This window comes from Puma concolor, chromosome D3 (assembly GCF_028749965.1).
Source record: "Puma concolor isolate L17-30 chromosome D3, mPumCon1.1.hap2, whole genome shotgun sequence".
NCBI lineage: Eukaryota > Metazoa > Chordata > Mammalia > Carnivora > Felidae > Puma > Puma concolor.
Window position 1 is genome coordinate 7,888,650 of NC_141678.1, and position 18,051 is coordinate 7,906,700.

General features: G+C 50.5%; 2 protein-coding genes across 2 annotated transcripts in view; one reads left to right on the plus strand and one right to left on the minus strand.

The window, feature by feature from the left end:
* MORN3 (MORN repeat containing 3) overlaps positions 1 to 2,386 on the plus strand; it is a 16,289-nt gene extending 13,903 nt beyond the window's left edge. The window contains exon 6 of the mRNA XM_086681631.1: positions 2,206 to 2,386. The gene's annotated coding sequence lies outside the window, so the exon portion shown is untranslated. The remainder of the gene's footprint in view (positions 1 to 2,205) is intronic.
* Positions 1,476 to 17,829, minus strand: LOC112870113 (calcium release-activated calcium channel protein 1). Its single transcript, XM_025933192.2, has 2 exons — positions 17,288 to 17,829; positions 1,476 to 4,838 (listed from the first exon to the last, which is right to left on the minus strand). The coding sequence occupies exons 1-2, from the start codon at positions 17,585 to 17,587 to the stop codon at positions 4,233 to 4,235; spliced, it is 906 nt and encodes a 301-aa protein (XP_025788977.1). The 5' UTR covers positions 17,588 to 17,829; the 3' UTR covers positions 1,476 to 4,232.
* Positions 17,830 to 18,051: the final 222 nt, after the last annotated feature.

Genomic DNA, 18,051 nt, shown 5'->3' on the forward strand with positions numbered 1-18,051 from the left:
TTTGGGGTTGAGACAGAACCTGGCTTCTCAACCTAACACAGGAACACTCAACCTTAGGATCCTGCAGGAGCTTTAAAAGCTACAGACACCCAGGTCTCACATTCAGACTCTGGTCTGTCTGGGGTGAGGCCTGGCCTTCAGAAAGTTCCCCAGATGACTCTAACATGCAGCCGGGGCCATGAACCCCTGACTTACTGGTTTTGTGACCCTAAGTGACCTCAGCTGCCCCATTTGTAAAATGGCACTTAGGAGATCTCACAGGGGTGTTTTTGAGGATTTGCTAACAGATGTAATAATAACAAATAAGTTGTATTGAGGTTAATTGTGAAGCTGAGATCCAGGAAGAGCTTTGCAGAATTCTAGACAACATTCTGCAAGATATAAGGGACCCTTACATAATGGGTAGGAACATGAGCTCAGCAGTCAGACTGCCTGGGTGTGAATCCCAACAGTGATTTATGAGCGGTGTGTTCTTGGACATGGCACCCAACCTCTCTGTTCTCTAGGTTCCCTCCCCTCAGACCCGGACAATAACAGTCCTTACCACCCAGGTTACCGTGGTTAACATGAGGATGAAATAAGGTGTGGTTCTAATCTGAGGGTGCTGTTGTCTCCCTTCCCTGCTGGGGGACACTTGGCAATGTCTGGAGGCATTTTTGGTTGTCACAACTGGCAGGGAAAGATATTACTGGCAACTAGTGGGTAGAGGTTGAGGATCCTGCTAAACACACTATAATATACTCTAGGGGCTCCCGACTTCAGCTCAGGTCATGATCTCAGGGTTTGTGGGTTCGAGCCCCACATCGAGCTCTGTGCTGACAGCTCAGAGCCTGGAGCCTGCTTCAGATTCTGTGTCTCCCTCGCTCTCTACCCCTCCCCTGCTTACACTCTTTCAAAAATAAACATTAAAAAAATAAACATTCTACAATAGTTTTCCAGCCCAATGTCCGAAGTATAACCCTGTAACCCCGTGTTCATAAAGCCCTCAGCAAGTGCCAGATATAAAGATTCAATAAGCAGGGACACTATTGATGTTCTTTCTGCCGTCTAAATCATAAGCAGGGTGGCCTGACCCTCGGTATGGTTCTCACACCAGGAAGCTGAGCCTGGCCCACTTGGGACACAGAACATTCACTCAGTGCCAGGCCCTGTGCTGATATGTGTCTCCTCCCATGACCCCTCAACAACCTATGAGGTGTCCTGCTATTATTAGTACCTTCTCAGAGGAGGAAACAGGTTCAGGGATGTTCACCAGTCACAAAGCTAGAAAGGAACTGTACTTAAACTTAGATCTGTCTGCTCTGAAGGCACAGAACAGTGGCAGAGCATATATAAGGCCAGCTTTTTTTCTTTTTCCACCAGAAAAAGTAGGGTGTGTTCTAGTTTATGTATAAAAATCTCTCTAGATAGGAACACAATAAATACACTGGCAACAATGGATGTCTCTGGAGAGAACTGGGAACCAGGGAGGAAGGGCAACTTTTCACTGTTGTATTTGGAACTTGTGAATGTATTATGTATCCAAAATATAAATAAAGCTGAAATTAAAGACTGTTCTTTAACTACCAGTGTTTTCCTGAGTTGCCTGGAGCACCTGGGGTGCTTGTTAAAAATACAGATTCTAGATCTACACAGACCAACTTGAATTGGAACCTCTAGGGGAAACGCTTGGAAAGCTACATTTTACAAGCCAATCTGGTGATTTTTTGACTTAGGAAAGAAAATAAACCTAAGGGGCGCCTGGCTGGCTCAGTCGCTGGAGCGTGTGAGTCTTGACCTCGGGGTTGTGGGTCTCAGCCCCACATTGGGTGTGGAGATTACTTAAACATAATACTGAAAGAAAGAAAGAAAACAAAGAGGGGAGGGGAAAGGCGAGGAGGGAAGGGAAGACCTAAGACTGGAGTCGTAGCCCAGAAGTTAGTGCAGCCAGCTCCCAAGTCTTTGCAGAAGCAAAGAGGTGGCCAGGTGACGAGGCTGCATGGAAGATGGCCAGGTCTTCTCTGGGGAGCAACGGAGAGCTTTACACAGGGGGCCCTGCTCCCCACTACTCAGTCCCAGTCAGAAGGCTGTCCAAGGACAGGGTCTGAGAGTAGGTCCTGGTGCGTGAGGTGCAGGAGAGAGGCAAGAAGCTGCAACAGGAAAAAGGAGCGCCCCTGCCCCACTCAGCCCACAAAACTGCTCTTATCGCATCTGTTTGCACAGAAGGACAAGAACCTGAAGCCACGCTTTGCCCCAACGAACTCTGACTTCACTCAGAGGACTTTGTTTTTATAAAATCCCATCTTGTATTGTGTTTCTGGGACCCACAGAGGTCTCAAACTCAAAGGCCCATGGTGGGGAGCCAGGCAAGTAACATAAACAAGGCTGGCCTGGTGTGAGACAAGAAGGAGAGGTGGGGTCTGTGGCAAACACATCACCTGGGGAAGAAGGCGGCTGCAACTCAGTTCCTTCTCACTGATGCTCTGCAAGAAGGTGGGACCAGTCCTCCTGCTGCTGCTGGATCTACCAAGTTCTTAAGCAAAGCCAGAATCCACATATATGATTTTTGTGAGAGGCTGGGCTCTGAGCCAGACTTTCTAGGTTCGAATTCTAGCCAATTACACTTAACCTCTTTGGGCATCAACTTTTGTCATCTGCAAAATGGAGATAAACATTCCTGCCAAAACATCCTGATTGTAATAACGGGAAAACGTCGGGGAAGCCAGGCTGAGGCGGCATTCTACAAAACCACAGGCCCAGACTCCAAAAATGTCGATGTCATAAAGGACAAGAAAAGGCTGTTCCAAATTTAAAAGCAACTAAAGAGACGTGACAGCTCAATGCAACACCCAGGTAAAATCACTGCTAGAAAGGACGTGATGAGGACACGTGGAGAAGTCAACATACATGTCGTTATTAAACAGTACTGCGTCAATATCAAATTTCCTTCATTTGATCACTGAACTGAGGTTATGTAGGAGAAATGTCCTTGGTTTTAGAAGGAAGTATCTAAGCATGAAGGGTGGTATCTGCAACCAATGCACATGGCTCAGGGGAGAAACATTCAGTTTCAGCATCTGGGCACCTGCCTCCTTGCTGAGGTCAAACGGCACTGTTCTGTCTTCTTGTTTCAGCTTTCCTAAACGAGTGTTCTTTTCATGTCGTCTATTTAGTGCCACGTTGTTCACATTCGGTGCTTTTCGTTGGCGATTTTGCTACTAATAAACTGTTAAGAATTTTTTAACTTTTATTTTAAGTAGGCTTTGTGCCAATGTGGGGCTTGAACTCACAACCCCAAGATCAAGAGCTGCATGCTCCACCAATGGAGGCAGCCAGGTGCCCCGGTGATTTTGCTATTTAAAAAGAAGGCGGTAGGGTGCCTGGCTGGCTCCATCAGTGAAGCACGCAATTCTTGATCTCGGGGTTGCGAATTCGAGCCCCATGTTGGGTGTAGAGATTGTTTAAAAATAAAAATCTTTAAACAAACAAACAACCCAGAAACACATAAAACAAGATTAACCTATTGAACGGCTGACAAAATATTGTGACCAGAGCCTCATAGGAACCACAGGAGCAATGGTTCAATACTAATTCAGTGTTCATGATGACTTTGTAGAACACAACTGCTATGAATGACAAGAATTGACTGTATATGTATTTCAGTTGCTATTCTTGCAACTTTTTTGTAGGTTTTTAAATTTTCAAAATAAAATGTTAACATAATTTCTCACTTAGAGGCTCACCTGACTGGGGTGCCAGAATTCATACCAGGCAGTCCAGACCCAACAAAGACAGACACAAGAGGTGTCCCTTATGAGTATATTTATGTGTATACAGACACACACACACACACACACACACACACACACACACACACACACACACGACACTGAATGGGGAGGGGGATCAAGACAGAAAAAACAAGAAGCATCCAAGTGGCACTGGCACAGGGGAGGAGGGGGGACAAAGGGAGCATTTGTCCCCACTGTGGCTCCCACCGGCGGCCTCCTAACAGGAGGTAAACCCAAAGCTGGAAGAACAGGAAGTGCTTATTCTCTTAGAGGAAAGTTTCAAAGTGCAGTCATTTCTCTTAAAAAAAAAAAAATAAAGAAGAAGAAGCCTCTTCCCTCCACTCTCTGCCCCCCTGAAAAAAGCCCAATCCCTGGAGCTGGCTGTCCTTAAGGCTGGGGCAGGACGAGGTCGTGGGGAGCGGCGTAAGGCCAAAGATCTCAAGTGCCCAGGCCCAGAAGGGCTTATGCATAGTGGCTGCCGGGCGTCAGGGGGTGATCCCCTCTGTGGTCCAGCTGGTCCTGCAAGCGGGCAAACTCGGCCAGCTCGTTGAGCTCCTGGAACTGTCGGTCCGTCTTATGGCTGACCAATGAGCGGTAGAAGTGGACGGCAAAGACGATGAAGACCAGGCCAAAAGGGACCATGATGGTGGTGGAGGCGATGGCGGCGGCTTGGCCCGGAGTGATGCCACCAGTGCTGCTGACGTTGGCGACTGCATCGCTGGCCGGGGGCTTGCTGGTGGGCCGCAGCTGCCCGGGCTGCTTCTTGAGAGGCAAGAACTTGACCCAGCAGAGCAGCACCACTTCAGCCAGGAAGAGCAGCGTGCCGATGACCGTGGAAAAGGCCCAGGCCAGCTCGATGTGGCGGTGCATGCGCTCATGGGGTGACTCCTTGACCGAGTTGAGGTTATGCACGTTGCTCACCGCCTCGATGTTGGGCAGGATGCAGGTGCTGATCATAAGTGCAAACAGGTGCACGGCCACCAGCACCGTGGTGCATGCACTAAAGGCGATGAGCAGCCCGGGAGGGTAGTCATGGTCGGCATCTAGCTGTACCTCCACCATCGCCACCTAGGGGCAGGGGAGAGGCAGGCTGAGTGCCAGGATTGTCATGGCCCACAGAACCACACTCAAATCCTGGCTCCCCTCCCATCAAGCTCTCGGACCCTGGGCAAATCAACCTGGCCTCTCCAAGCCTCGGTTTCCTGATCTATATAACGGGGGTAAGAGCACCCCCTCACTTAGGGTTGAGAAAGTACTAGTGAAGATAGCAGGTTTGGAGCCCAGGCTGCCTGGATGTGAATCTCAGTTCTGCTATTCGCGGGCCACATGTCCTTGGGAAAGCCACTGAGCCTCAACTTCTTTATTTGTGAAACAGAGATATCACAGTAGTTCACAGGATTATTTTAACAATGAAGTCAGCAATGAACAAAGCATCCAGCTTTGGCTCAGGTCATGATCTCACGGTTTGTGAGTTCAAGCCCCGTGTCGGGCTCTGCGCTGACAGCTCAAAGCCTGGAGCCTGTTTCAGATTTTGTGTCTCCCTCTCTCACTGCTCCTCCCCTGCTCATGCTCTCTCTCTCAAAAATAAATAAACATTAAAAAAAAAATTAAAAAAAAAAATGAAATCAGAGTCCCTGGTACATGGTAAACATCTCCCAAATAGTATCCACTGCTCCTACCAACCAGCCAGGTATTAAAAGCCAAACCACAAACGGTTAAAATGGTAAGTTTGAGGGGCGCCTGCCTGGGTGGCTCAGTTAAGCGTCTGACTTTGGCTCAGGTCATGATCTCGTGGTTTGTGAGTTCGAGCCCTGCATCTGGCTCTCTGCTGTCAGCGCAGAGCGCTTTGGATTCTGTGATTCCAGAGCTCTCTGCCCCTCCCCCGCTCATGCTCTGCTTCTCAAAAAATAAACAAACTTAAAAAAAAAAGATGGTATGTTTGATGTATATTTTACTATGATACAGTTTGCATTAAAAAAAAAAAAAAAAAGCACAACCACCAAACCACCAGCGGCCCTCTCTGTTGGCCTAACATATGTTCCCAAGCACAGGCCTCTCCTTTACTCCCCGCTCCAGGGAGAAGGAGAAGGGTGGGGTAGAGAGATGAAGGCCCTCCCAGGCCAGGCCCAGCCCTTTCTAAGGACACAGTGCACCAACCAACGAGGAACGTGAAGCTTCCTCAAAGAGACTGAGCCAGGCTCTGTTGCAGTGTGATTGGCAAGCCCTGGGGCCATCTCCTGCCCTCGCCCCAGCTCTGGGCCCCACGGCTGACGCACTAGCTGCTCCCCAGTTCCTGGAGACCTGTGGACCCAGGGTCACCAGGGGCACGTTCTGGGCCTGCCACCTGCTGCTTCTCACTTGGGCCTTGCAAATCACCCCCATGTGAAGATGCCAGCTCATCAGATCTGGACCAGGAACAGCGAGCAGTGGGCACACTGCCAGGGTCTGCCTGCCAGGCTGGAGGGACTGGGGCAGCAAACGCCAATGGCAATACCATTAAGGATAGTGAGTGGCCTTTCATAAAATGTTTGCTATGTGGGTACCAGGCTCAGAGAGGGGAGGTCCAATGCTGAAATGTATCCACTAGCCCCATACCAGGTGACCCTGACCCCTCCTTACCCCGGAGGCGGGGGGTCGGGCTCTTTCTTTCCCCACTAGCTCTCCTGCCTGTTTGCCTGGCCCTGCTTGCTTTCATTTCTCATCTCTCTCTCTACCCTTCCTTTGACCAGGAAAGGCAGTGTGGGGCATTGGTCAGGATCACGGGCTCTAGAGCCAGGCTGCCTGGCTTTGAACCCTGACTCCTCTGCCCTTTATTCAGCTGTGATTCTAGCAAGCTCCTTCAACTTTCTGGGCCTCAGTTTCCTTATCTGTAAAATGGGAATAATAGTACATGACTCAGAGCATTGTTGTGAGGACCGAGTTAATCCCATGTAAAATACTTAGTGCCTGGCAGAAAGTAAACACTCAATAAAAGTGAGCTTTATTATCATTTTTTCAGTTTAGAAACTTTCATCCCCAAACCCACTATCTCTATATGGAATTGTCTGGGGTTTCTACTCTCCACTGGAAGGGTGTACCTGGGCTGAAAGAACACCAAGGCCAAAGTGAGGGGCCTGAGTCTGGCTCCAGAACCACCTTCCTTATTTGACCTTGGTCAAAACCTTCCCCTCTTGTCTGTAAAAGGAGGGAACATGGCAAGATTAAGGTCACAGGCTAAAGCTAATTTGGGGTCTGACACCTTGAGAATCTGATGAAAATAATGGATATCCTCCTTCGAACATCCAGGCATATATATTCACAGGGCTTTTCAGACAATTTCAACGAGATTCACAGACTTGCCCCAGTTGATGACTGTATGAACTGTTCAGCCCAGGAGTTTACAAAATGTTTCAAACTCATATAAATCTGGGGCAGTGCCATCAGGATTTCAACTGTTTTTTAAGATCACTGGTGGCCTAATGCCAATCCTGAGAATTCTTAGTACACACGGGTGAGGGCAGGCCATCAGGGCCCAGTGAGTTAAGGGACACAGTTAAGGGACACATCCCAGGGACCCCTGTTCTCAGCCACCAAGCCTGCCCACGCTGGAAACGGAGGGGGACACCCTCCAGCAATGCATGCCTTCTGCCACCACCTCCCCACCCCCAGCACTTCCTCTTCCTGTTTTTGGCCTGTTGCCCCGGAACCTGAAACTGGAGAAGGGACAAGCAGGAGAGCCCGCTGGCTGCTTGGCTGCCTCAGGTCCACTGGCTATTTATTCACTCACTGGAAATATCCAGACCCATGAGGTACATCAGGCTGAACTGAATGCTGGGGTATATTCCAGGGGGACATATACAGGTATCTAATCTGTTCCCTTACCTGGTGTCTCCCCTTCTATGTAGCCATTAAGGATGAATTGGCTTCTCCACTTACAAAGCTGGTGACCTTGGATAAGTATTTCAACCTCTCTGTGTCACATCAATAAAACAGGGGCCCACTTCTTATGGTTGTTATGACCATTTAATGAGCTAATGAATATAAAGCCCTTGGAACAGGAGCTGGCATACAGTAAGCTTAACAAAGTATCAACGATTATGAGCAACATCATTATTCTTTTACAAATGAGGAAAAATGGGCTCAGAGAGGCGAGGTCAGACTGCTTCTAAGTGGGAGCTCTGAACTCAGATCCATGTGGCTTTAAAGCCCATGTGCAAAGTGGATAATAGAAGCTCTTTCTCATCTGGGTGCCCCTACAAACTGAATGCTTCTGTTCCCTCTAAATTCTCACCTTGAAACCCTAATCCCCAGTGTAATAGTAGTAGGAGGTGGGGCCTTTGGGAGATGATTAGGTCAGGAGGGTGGAGCCCTCGCAACAGGTTAGTGTCCCTACAAAAGAGAGCCCAGGGGCACCTGGGTGGCTCAGTGGGTTAAGCATCCACTCTTGATTTCGGGTCAGGTCATGATCTCACTGTTGCTGAGATGGAGCCCTGCGGAGCCTGCCTGGGATTCTCTCTCCCTCTCTCTCTGCCCCTCCCCTGCTTGTGCTCTCTCTCTCAAAATAAATATATAAATTAAAAAAAAAGGGGGGGGGTGTATGTGTTTATGCATGGAACCTGCTTAGGATTCCCTCTCTCTCTCTCTGTCGTTCTCCCCCGATCACACTATCTAAAAGAAAAAGAACAAAAAGAGTGAGAGAGCCCAGAGAGCCCCTTGCAACTCCAGCCATGGGAGGGCAGAGTGAGGACAGCAGCTTTGAATCAGGAAGCCAGCCCCTCCACAGATTCCGAATCTGCTGACACCTTGATCTTGGATGTCCAGTCTCCAGAACTGTGAGGAAATAAATGTCTGTTGTTTATAAGCCACCCAGTTTGTTATTCTGGTACAGCGGCCCAGATGGACTAAGACAGTTGCTGAGGAGACTAAATAAGGTCTTGACATGTAAGCATTTACCACAGGGCCAGGCTACAGGAGGTGCACAATAAATTTTAGTTAAAAAGAAAAACATGGGGCTTGAAGCAGAAGAGAAATAGCCCAGGGGTGCCTGGTTGGCTCCGTGGGTAGAGTATGCGGCTCTTGATCTTGGGGTCATGAGTTCGAGCCTCATGTTGGGTGTTGAGATTGCTTAAATAAACTTTAACAAAGAGAGAGAGAGAGAGAGAGAGAGAGAGAGAGAGAGAGAGAGAGAGAGAAAGAAATAGCCCCTGGACACCCTCAGCTGATCCCATGAGAGAACTGATCCCATGAGCCAAGGTTCTACCCCCTGGGGTGGGTGAGAGGGTCAGATCCCCACCCTGGGCCTCATCTGCCCAAGTTCCAAACCTGGGGCATAAAGGGAAAGTCTGCCCCAAACCACACGGTGCCAGATGGCTACCTCAGCAGGACAGAGACCACGCTTTCCACACCATTTGTCATACTCACAGGATCCAGGACCAGAAATCACAGCTGTTGGAACGGACCTGACCTGGGGACACCAGAACTGGCCAGCTCTCCCAGAGGTCTTGAGCTGGGGAGAGGCTGGCAGCAAAGCCTGAAACGCTGGGCACTTTGAGGAAGAGGAAAAGCCCTGCTCCCAAGCTCTGGAAGAAACCCCATTACCCTCACCAGCCCCTACAATTCCTGGGGCTTTGACCATGCAGGCTGGCTGTATGTACTGTTCCCACACTAGGGGCAGAGTTCAGTGCCATGGGGCTGCGGAAAGAATAATGTGGACTGAGAAGGAAAGGGTGGCACGCGTCTTGGATCCTGATGAAAACCATTCACAGGAATACAAGCCACTGTTTTTTCCAGAACGCTTCCCGCTTGGGAAATCTCCCCACAGATAGCAAGAGTAAAGTCAAGGGGGCCTCGCGGAATCTGGCAGGCGACTCCCAGGGCCCCAGCTCAGTCCCAGAGAGATCAGATCAGATCAGATTGCAAGCAACTTCACAAGGTAAATATAGCCAGAGTGCTGGGCCTGTTAACCCAAAATAAACAGCTCCCAGCCAGCCAAGGGCCTGCTTGAACCTGGCCACATGGGGCCTAAAGGGATAGGAAGGACGAGAGACTGCCAGCCCCACCTCACACTGGTCCGTGGATCCCGCACGGTGAACACTGGGATGCCAATTTTCAAGTTATGAGACAAGAAGATGACCATAGGACTCTACAAAGGGTGGGGCCTGGCTGGCTTTGCCAGGCATGTACCCGCTACGCCCGAATGCCAACCATCATTCCTTGCCCCTGCTGGGCTCCATGGAGACCCCTGCCACCTGGTGACTCGAAGTCCAGGCCCTTCTGAGACAGTCCTCCCATGCCTGGCCCAACCCCAGCACCCACAGTTGGGAGAGCCAACTGTCCTTTTTCTAAGCCGAAGCTTCACTGTTCACTCCTTAAGGAGGGTGGGTGGCTGGGCCTGGAACAGGAGGGCCACCAAGCATAGCCACCCAGGTCATCCAGAGTTGTCTGAGCCTGCCGCACTACCTCAAATGCAAACCATTTATTAAGAAAGAATTGAGGCCTTGTCTAGTGGTTTATAAACTCTTTTGACCACTTCAGTCCAGTACTCCAAATGTTTCCATAAAGAGAAACACATTTGTAACAGAAACAAAAGTTTCCCCAAACAATACTTTTTTTTTTTAATTTTTTTTTTTTAACGTTTATTCATCTTTGAGAGACAGAGAGAGACAGAGCATGAGCAGGGAAGGGAGACACAGAATCTGAAGCAGGCTCCAGGCTCTGAGCTGTCAGCACAGAGCCCGACGTGGGGCTCGAACCCACGAACTGTGAGATCATGACCTGAACCGAAGTCGGACGCTCAACCGACTGAGCCACCCAGGTGCCCTACAATACTTCTTCTTAAAGGAAGGTAATATAGCCTATCCTTACAACACCCAATGCATGCTATTTCATTTCATTCTTATTTCATTTGAAAACAACAACAACAAGAACAAAACAAAAAACAAAAACCTGGTGGTGATTCACTAAATATAGGTCATAAGCTAAATTTGTTGAACTTGCTGGTTGGGGGAAGGACAGGCCTAGGCTCTTTCTTTCTTTTTTAAATTAAAAAAAAATATATTTATTTGGGGGGAGGGGCAGAGGGAGAGAGAGACACAGAATCCAAAGCAGGCTCCAGGCTCTGAGCTGTCAGCCCAGAGCCTGATGGAGGGCTTGAACTCATGAACCCTGAGATCATAACCTGAGCCAAAGTCAGAAGCTCAACCAACTGAGCCACCTAGGCACCCCTGGGCTTTCTCTTGATCTAGCTAATTCCAATTCCTTGGTTTTACCTTCCAAGTCACCCCTGTTCTGTGGCCTCTCAGGAGAGGATGAGACCATTCACCCACTTATGGGAAATATGTATTGAGAGCTTACTATGTGCCTGGAGGACCTTGTGGCTCCGAGAAAGTGCAGGAACTAGGACAGCAAAATCTCTGCCCCAGCGAGCATGGCAGGCACTGAATATTTAGGCAAAATAAGTATTTTCAGATTGTGGTAAATGTCCTTCAATCCACACTCTCCTGCTACTACACTTATCAAACATGTCCTAAAGACGTAACTATATGACTTGCTTCCTCCACTATACTCTTATTTCCTGTTTCCCCAGGATCCAGCACTGTTCCTCTTCCCTCTAGGGGCCATGGTAAAACACTGTTGAAGAAATAAATCAGGGACACCTGGGTGGCTCAGTTGGTTAAGCGTCCAACTTCGGCTCGGTTCGTGATCTCGCAGTTCAAGCCCCGTGTCAGGCTCTGTGCTGACAGCTCAGAGCCTGTAGCCTGCTTCGGATTCTGTGTCTCCCTCTCTCTCTGCCCCTCCCTCACTTGCACTCTGTCTCTCTCTGTCTCTCAAAAATAAATAAACATTAAAAAAAAAAAAAAAAAAGCTACCCAGAAGTCCCATTAGAGAGAAACCTGCTGGCTTTTACTTAAACTTTCTCAGCTTTAGTTCTCCAAGGGACCCCACCCAGCCCCAAACATTGATTACTATCATGCCATCTTAAGAAACCCTAGAGTTCTCTCCTTCACCAGACCTGGACCCAACAACTGGCAGAACTCAATACAAATCCCAGCTGAAAATTCCAGAAATGCAGGACAGACACTTGTGAAGTTTTACAAAAGGCTTCTCTGCGAGGCAGGGAGCACCCTCCCCTTGGGGCATTAGACAAATTTCCATTTATAAACAGCCTGGAGTGCAGAACCCTACATCTGGAAGGATTCAAAGGCCCAGCTATCAACCAGCTACAGCAGCCAGAGGGCAGTTAAGTAGAAATGGCTCCAAGTCAGACCTACCAGTCCATGAATTTTACTAGCTGGGTATCTTAACTTCTATGTTTCTAAGAGCCTTAGTTTTTCTATCTATAGTAAATATCTTTTAGAGTTGGTCTGAGGAGGGGGGCCTGGGTGGCTCAGTTGGGTTAAGTGTCTGACTCTTGATTTTGGTTCTGGTCATGATCTCATGGTTCATGGCTAGGGAGTTTGAGCCCAGCACTGATAGCTAGAGATTCTCTCTCTGCCCCTCCCCCACTCGAGCTCTTTCTCTCTCTCTCTCTTTCAAAAATAAATAAACTTAGGGGCGCCTGGGTGGCGCAGTCGGTTAAGCGTCCGACTTCAGCCAGGTCACGATCTCGCGGTCTGTGAGTTCGAGCCCCGCGTCAGGCTCTGGGCTGATGGCTCGGAGCCTGGAGCCTGTTTCCGATTCTGTGTCTCCCTCTCTCTCTGCCCCTCCCCCGTTCATGCTCTGTCTCTCTCTGTCCCAAAAATAAATAAACGTTGAAAAAATAAATAAATAAATAAATAAATAAACTTAAAAAAAAAAAAGAGTTGATCTGAGGATAAAATAAGAATGAAAGAAAAGGGTCCAGGGTCATTCATATCTAGTGGTTAGTAAATAGTAGTAACATCATCAAGATTATTCTAGAATTCATCACACAACTCCTCTCCTCCAAAACCTTAATGCCTCCTACTGCCTACACAAGAATTCAGATTTCCGAAACAGCCAGTCAAAGCCAAGCAACACCTTACCTGACTAGATTCACCTTTCTCAACTGCTCCCTACACACCCTCAACTCCAGCCACACCTGCCCCGCCACCTTTCCCTGAGACCCTAAATTTCCCATTTTGTAACTTTGCTCCCAACACTTCCTCTGATAGGAGGGTTCTTCCCGAGCTCTGACTCTATCACCTCTGGAATCACACTCTTTGGAATCAGTTCACCCCTGGGGCGCCTGGCTGGCTGGCTCAGTGGGTAGAGCGTTCAACTCTTGATGGTGGGGTTGTAAGTTCAAGCCCCACGTTGGGTATAGAGATAACTTAAAAAAAAAAAAAAGAAAAAGAAATCAGTTAACCCTTACCAAAGTAGTCCCATGGGAACAAGGGTGAGCGAGATTCTTGAAAACCTGGGCCAGGTATGTTCTAAGTGCTTTGCAAGTACTAACACAATGAACCCTCACACCAACTCTGTGAGGCAGGTACTGCCATTATCCTCATTTTACAGGTAAGGAAGCGAAGGCCCCGAGACATTAAGTGACTTCCCCAGGACCTCACAGTTGTAAGCGGTAAAGCCGGGATTTAAACCCAAGTTGTCTGGCTCCAGAGTCCTTGTTCTTTCTTTGCTCTGCCGTATTCGGGCCTCGAGCTCTGTCCTCCTACCACTCCCGGTGTTTCCCCCTAGCGATGGGGCCACCCCAGGGTCACAGGGCTCTGCAGCTCACCAGCCAAGCAATCCCAGCCAAATTATCCACCTTGGACAAAAGCACCTGCCCTCGCCTGCCCTCCACAGATCGTGTGAAGATCACAAGAGATGGTGCAAATAAAACACTTAGCACAACGCCTGGCCTACTGCAAGAGCCCAATCAACAAAAGCAATGATTACTATTTAGTAATTAGCACTATGAGTAGTAACAATTATTGTTACTCCATGCCCCCCTGAACTCTGAACAACGTATCCCAGAGGCTCAATGTCTTATGATTTCAGCCCTTCCTTCCAACTCATTTTCACAGACATTCCAAGCAACTTCTGAACCCGTTCTGGGACCTGGGAACAAAAGGGTGCTGGCTGGCAGAGAACTTGAGGAGGCAGATAATCCAAAAATAATTGATCCCAGGTTGTGGAAAGCATTTTGTTTACGGCAGCAAGCTGACCTTCCCAATTATCTTCTGCTTAGGCTAACGTTACAGCCTGCCCTCCGCAGCAAACCAAGATTGCCAGTGTGCTTGCCATGGTCCCGCAAGGCACAGGGTCAGGCCGAGGGGGCTGCCTCTCACTTAGATAAACTGAGGCACAGGTGACTTGAGTCATACCCTCATCTCCAGGAGCTCCTGCAGGATGCTGATCATGTGCTATGTATCCAGGGCCCCTGGTTTAGGGAGTCCGGATGCTGAGCCTAGCAAAGGCATGTTGTTTCTAGAAACGCTGTCAGGAGTAGGATTCTTGTTTGCAGATGAGAGAGGGTCCAGCTACGGTATGTACAATCAGATTCTGACAATTCCTCAACATCTGGTGGGCTCAGTCAGGACTCATAACGAATCCTCATGCAAGACGAGAGCAGGATAGGTACCCGTTTTGTCCACATGAGGAAACTGGCTTCAAAGAATATAAGCCGCTTATCTGAGATCCTGCAGCCTATCTCCCCAGCACATCAGGGCACCTGGCCAGGCTCTTCGGCCCACAAGGGGGGGAGTCTCTCAATCCCCTCCGGGCTCTTCAGAGACCCTCCCTCAATCTCACCTGCTGAGCAGGTGAGCCTGGTAGCCTTGCCAACTCTCCTACCTTTGGAGATCGGAGGTCACATCAGTGCCTCTGGTTTTCCATGTCTCTAGGAAGGAAGCCCTCTGGGGGCAGGAAGTTGGTTGTGCTGACTCACGGGCCAAGGGAGAGTAGTCCAGGAAACTTGCCACTGTTTCCATGGTGCCGGGCTGTGTGGCACCCCTTCCTCTCAGAGGCTCACTCACAAGGCTGGGTGTCTGTAGTGGGGAGTGGAGCAAGGTAGACCTGCCTGCCTCTTCGATCTGTCTGTCCAGGCCAACTCCATTTCTCCCATAGATTTACAGACTCACAACAGTTGCCCCCTTGTAACCACTGTCCCAGAACACAGGCTGTGATGGGGCTCACCCCTCCCTGTCAGAAGAACTTTGGGGAGTTCATCTGTGGAGCCAGGAAGCCTTCTCCACCCTGACCAGGGAAAATATAAAGATTTTTCTTTTGTAGTTTTTTTTTTTAAAGTAATCTTTACACTTAACATGGGGCTTGAACTCACAACCCCGAGATCAAGAGTGGCATGCTCTTCCAACTGAGCCAGCCAGGCACCCCCTGACCAGGGAAATACAGGTCCCCAAGATATAGTCTGGATGAGCCAAGGCCCACCCAATGCCACTGGCTGCCCTGCTTCCTGACTTCCTGCACCATATTCTTAGCAGGAGGAAGAGGAAGGTGCCATCTGATTGAGAGGCTAGGTTCTCCAGGCTTAACAGGACTCCAGAGGGCAGGAAAGTGCTACCCATTAGATCCTCAGTTCTCCCGAAGTGGGAAGGGGGGCTGGGCAGTTATGAATTTATGACCCCAAGAAAAAGGGGAACAGGTATGCCACCATCTTAAATCCAGTGCACAGCTGTGAGAAGCTAATGGTGTCACGCCCTGCCCCCAAACTGTAACGTTTTTATTTTGCTTAGAAGAAACTTTCCTGCTCTATTTCCCATCTCCCAGGAGTCCTGGTCGAACATGTCCCTGGCTGGACGTTGGTCAGAACTCCACATACCCACAAAAGGCACAAGTGCCCAAGACAGTTCTGAGCCTGCAGACTCAGGTTCAAATCCTGCTCTAGTAGAGTACCGTATCACCTTGGGAAAGTTCCGTGGCAAAACCACCTGAAAGGGTAGTTGAGGAATTAGTGTGGAAGTTTAGGGAACCTACAGGATGCCTAGTACAGGGTGAGTGATTGGTAAATGTCAGCTAGTCTTAAAGATTCTTCAGGCAAAAGGCTCAGACTTGTCTCCAAGGATCTGGGAATGACAGAACAGAATTCCATCATATGACCTAAACTAAACACTAGGGTGCCACTCCCTCACACAAACACACACATTCTCTCATCTCCTCTCAAGGGCTTCCTCGATTTAATTCTTTTTTTTTTCTTTTTAATTTTTAAAAATGTTTATTCATTATAAACACAAACAGAGCACAAGTGGGGGAGGGGCAGAGAGAGAGGGAGACACAGAATCCGAAGCAGGTTCCAGGCTCTGAGCTGTCAGCACAGAGGGCGACAAGGGGCTGCGACTCGTGAGCGGAGCCGTGAGATATGACCTGAGCTGAAGTCGGACGCCCAACCGACTGAGCCACCCAGGCACCCCTAATTCTTCGAGATACTTCTAAATAGCAGCCTTCATTTACTGATTCAGAAATCAAGATCCAGAGAGAAATGTGTCTCAGGTCACCCAGGCAGTGGCAGACCTAGGGAGAGCTCTTCCCCACCGGACTACCTGGCTTTTCCACTGAGGCTCCGTGTGCTCTGGGCTTGCTCAGGGCTTCTAAAAAGTTCAGGCTCCATTGCGTCGGCCCACTTGTTTGTGGAACACAGGGAGAGTACCAGACACACTCCCAAGAAAACACGAGGGTGCAGCCACTCCCTCCCTCAAGGCCAAGAGCTTAGCTCACTCACTGGGGAGGCGGGAGTGCTCTGGGCTAGGGACCTTGTTGGGGGGGGGGAGACCCCACTCACACCGGTTGATGTCACACAGTGATAATCAGGAATTGTTCTGTAGGCCCCGCCCTGGGAGACTCCAGGCCTGAAGGCATCCTCAGGGCCACTTCTTGGTCCAACCTGCAGCCTCACCTACACCGGCTCTCAGAGGCTTCTCGCTGCAGCCCAGCCTGGCATGGGAAGAGGAAACTATGCCTGACCCCCCAGATCAGCTGAAAGCCCATTCATGGGCAATATGTCCCACCGGCCTCCCCCACACCCAGTGACTCAGTGGCAAGTTTCTGAAGAGTAGACTGAGGGTGGAGAGCGGTTGTCAAAACCCCAGGCTGAGGCTCTCGGAAAATGCAGTGAGAGAAAGGTTGTCAGGAAATCCCCTCCAGTAGGTGATAAAAGGACATGGCCAATACCTTTTGGCCTCAAGTATGAGGTCACGTGAGAGACAGCTCGAGGGTCCCTCTCCACCTCTTGACACCTGCTCCCAAGGAGATCACACCCTTTCCGTCCTTCCTTTCCCCCTGAACATATGTGGGACTGTCTTCTTACAGATCCACTTCTAAGATACTGCTCTTTCCTCCCTACTTGCTGCATCAAACTTGCCCATTTGAAGGCACCTGAGCCCCCCAACCCTGGACAATTTCTATGACACCCAATCTACCACACCAGGTGTCACTTGTCGCCCACTTTTCCTCACGTCCAGCACTCTGGACTTCCCACCCCCCAGCGTCCACAACACCTTTCTCCCAGATCTTTCCCGCATCCCCTGCCCTCCCGGCCCGCCCAGTTTGCTCCCTGTGGGCACCGTCGGGGCTGCGGGCGGGAGCGGCCAGGACAGGAGAGGGGGCAGGGCAGGGCGGCCCGAGCTCACCATGGCGAAGCCGGAGAGCAGAGCAGAGGTCCGGCTAGAGGCTTTGAGCTTGGCACGGCTCAAGTAAAGCTTGCGCCAGGACAGCGCCTGCATCGAGTGCTCGTTGAGGCTCATCACCTCGGAGTAACTCTGGCCGATCCAGTCCGGGTAGGTGACGGCGGCTGGCGGCGGCGACGACCCCGGGGTCTCCCCGTCCCCGCTGCGGCGGCGGCTCCGGCGGCTGCCGCTGGTGGTGCTGCCGCCGCTGAGGGGAAGCTCGGGGCTGTTGTTGTTCGGGGGCGGGGCGGGCTCCGGATGCATGGAGCACCGTGCAAAGGCGCGGGCCGGCCCGGGCGCCTGCGAAGGCAGCGGCCCCCACCCTCCGCCGCACCTCCGCCTCCGCCTGAGGCAGCCGCCGCCTGCCCCCCGCGCGGGCCGGGCCTGACCCAGACGGCCGCCAAGCACGAGAGGCAGGTCGAGGAAGCTGCTGCAGCCCCAACTCGCAGGCCCGCCGCGCCGCTTGCAAAAGCCCGGGGCGGCCCCGACGCGAGCCTGCGCGCTAGCCGGCGTCCAAGATCCTTGGTCCGGACCCTCGGCGCGCGCCGCGATTGGTCGCCCCCTTGGGCTCATTAGCATGGCCCCCGCCCATTCCTGACACCCCGCCCACGAGGAGGTGGGAGGTACCGGCGCAAGTCATGTGACTCGTGCCCTCCGACGGCACCGCCCACCGTCTCCGACGCGGGCTACAAGCCTTTGCTCCTCTTTCTGGCAGCTCTCCAGGCCCT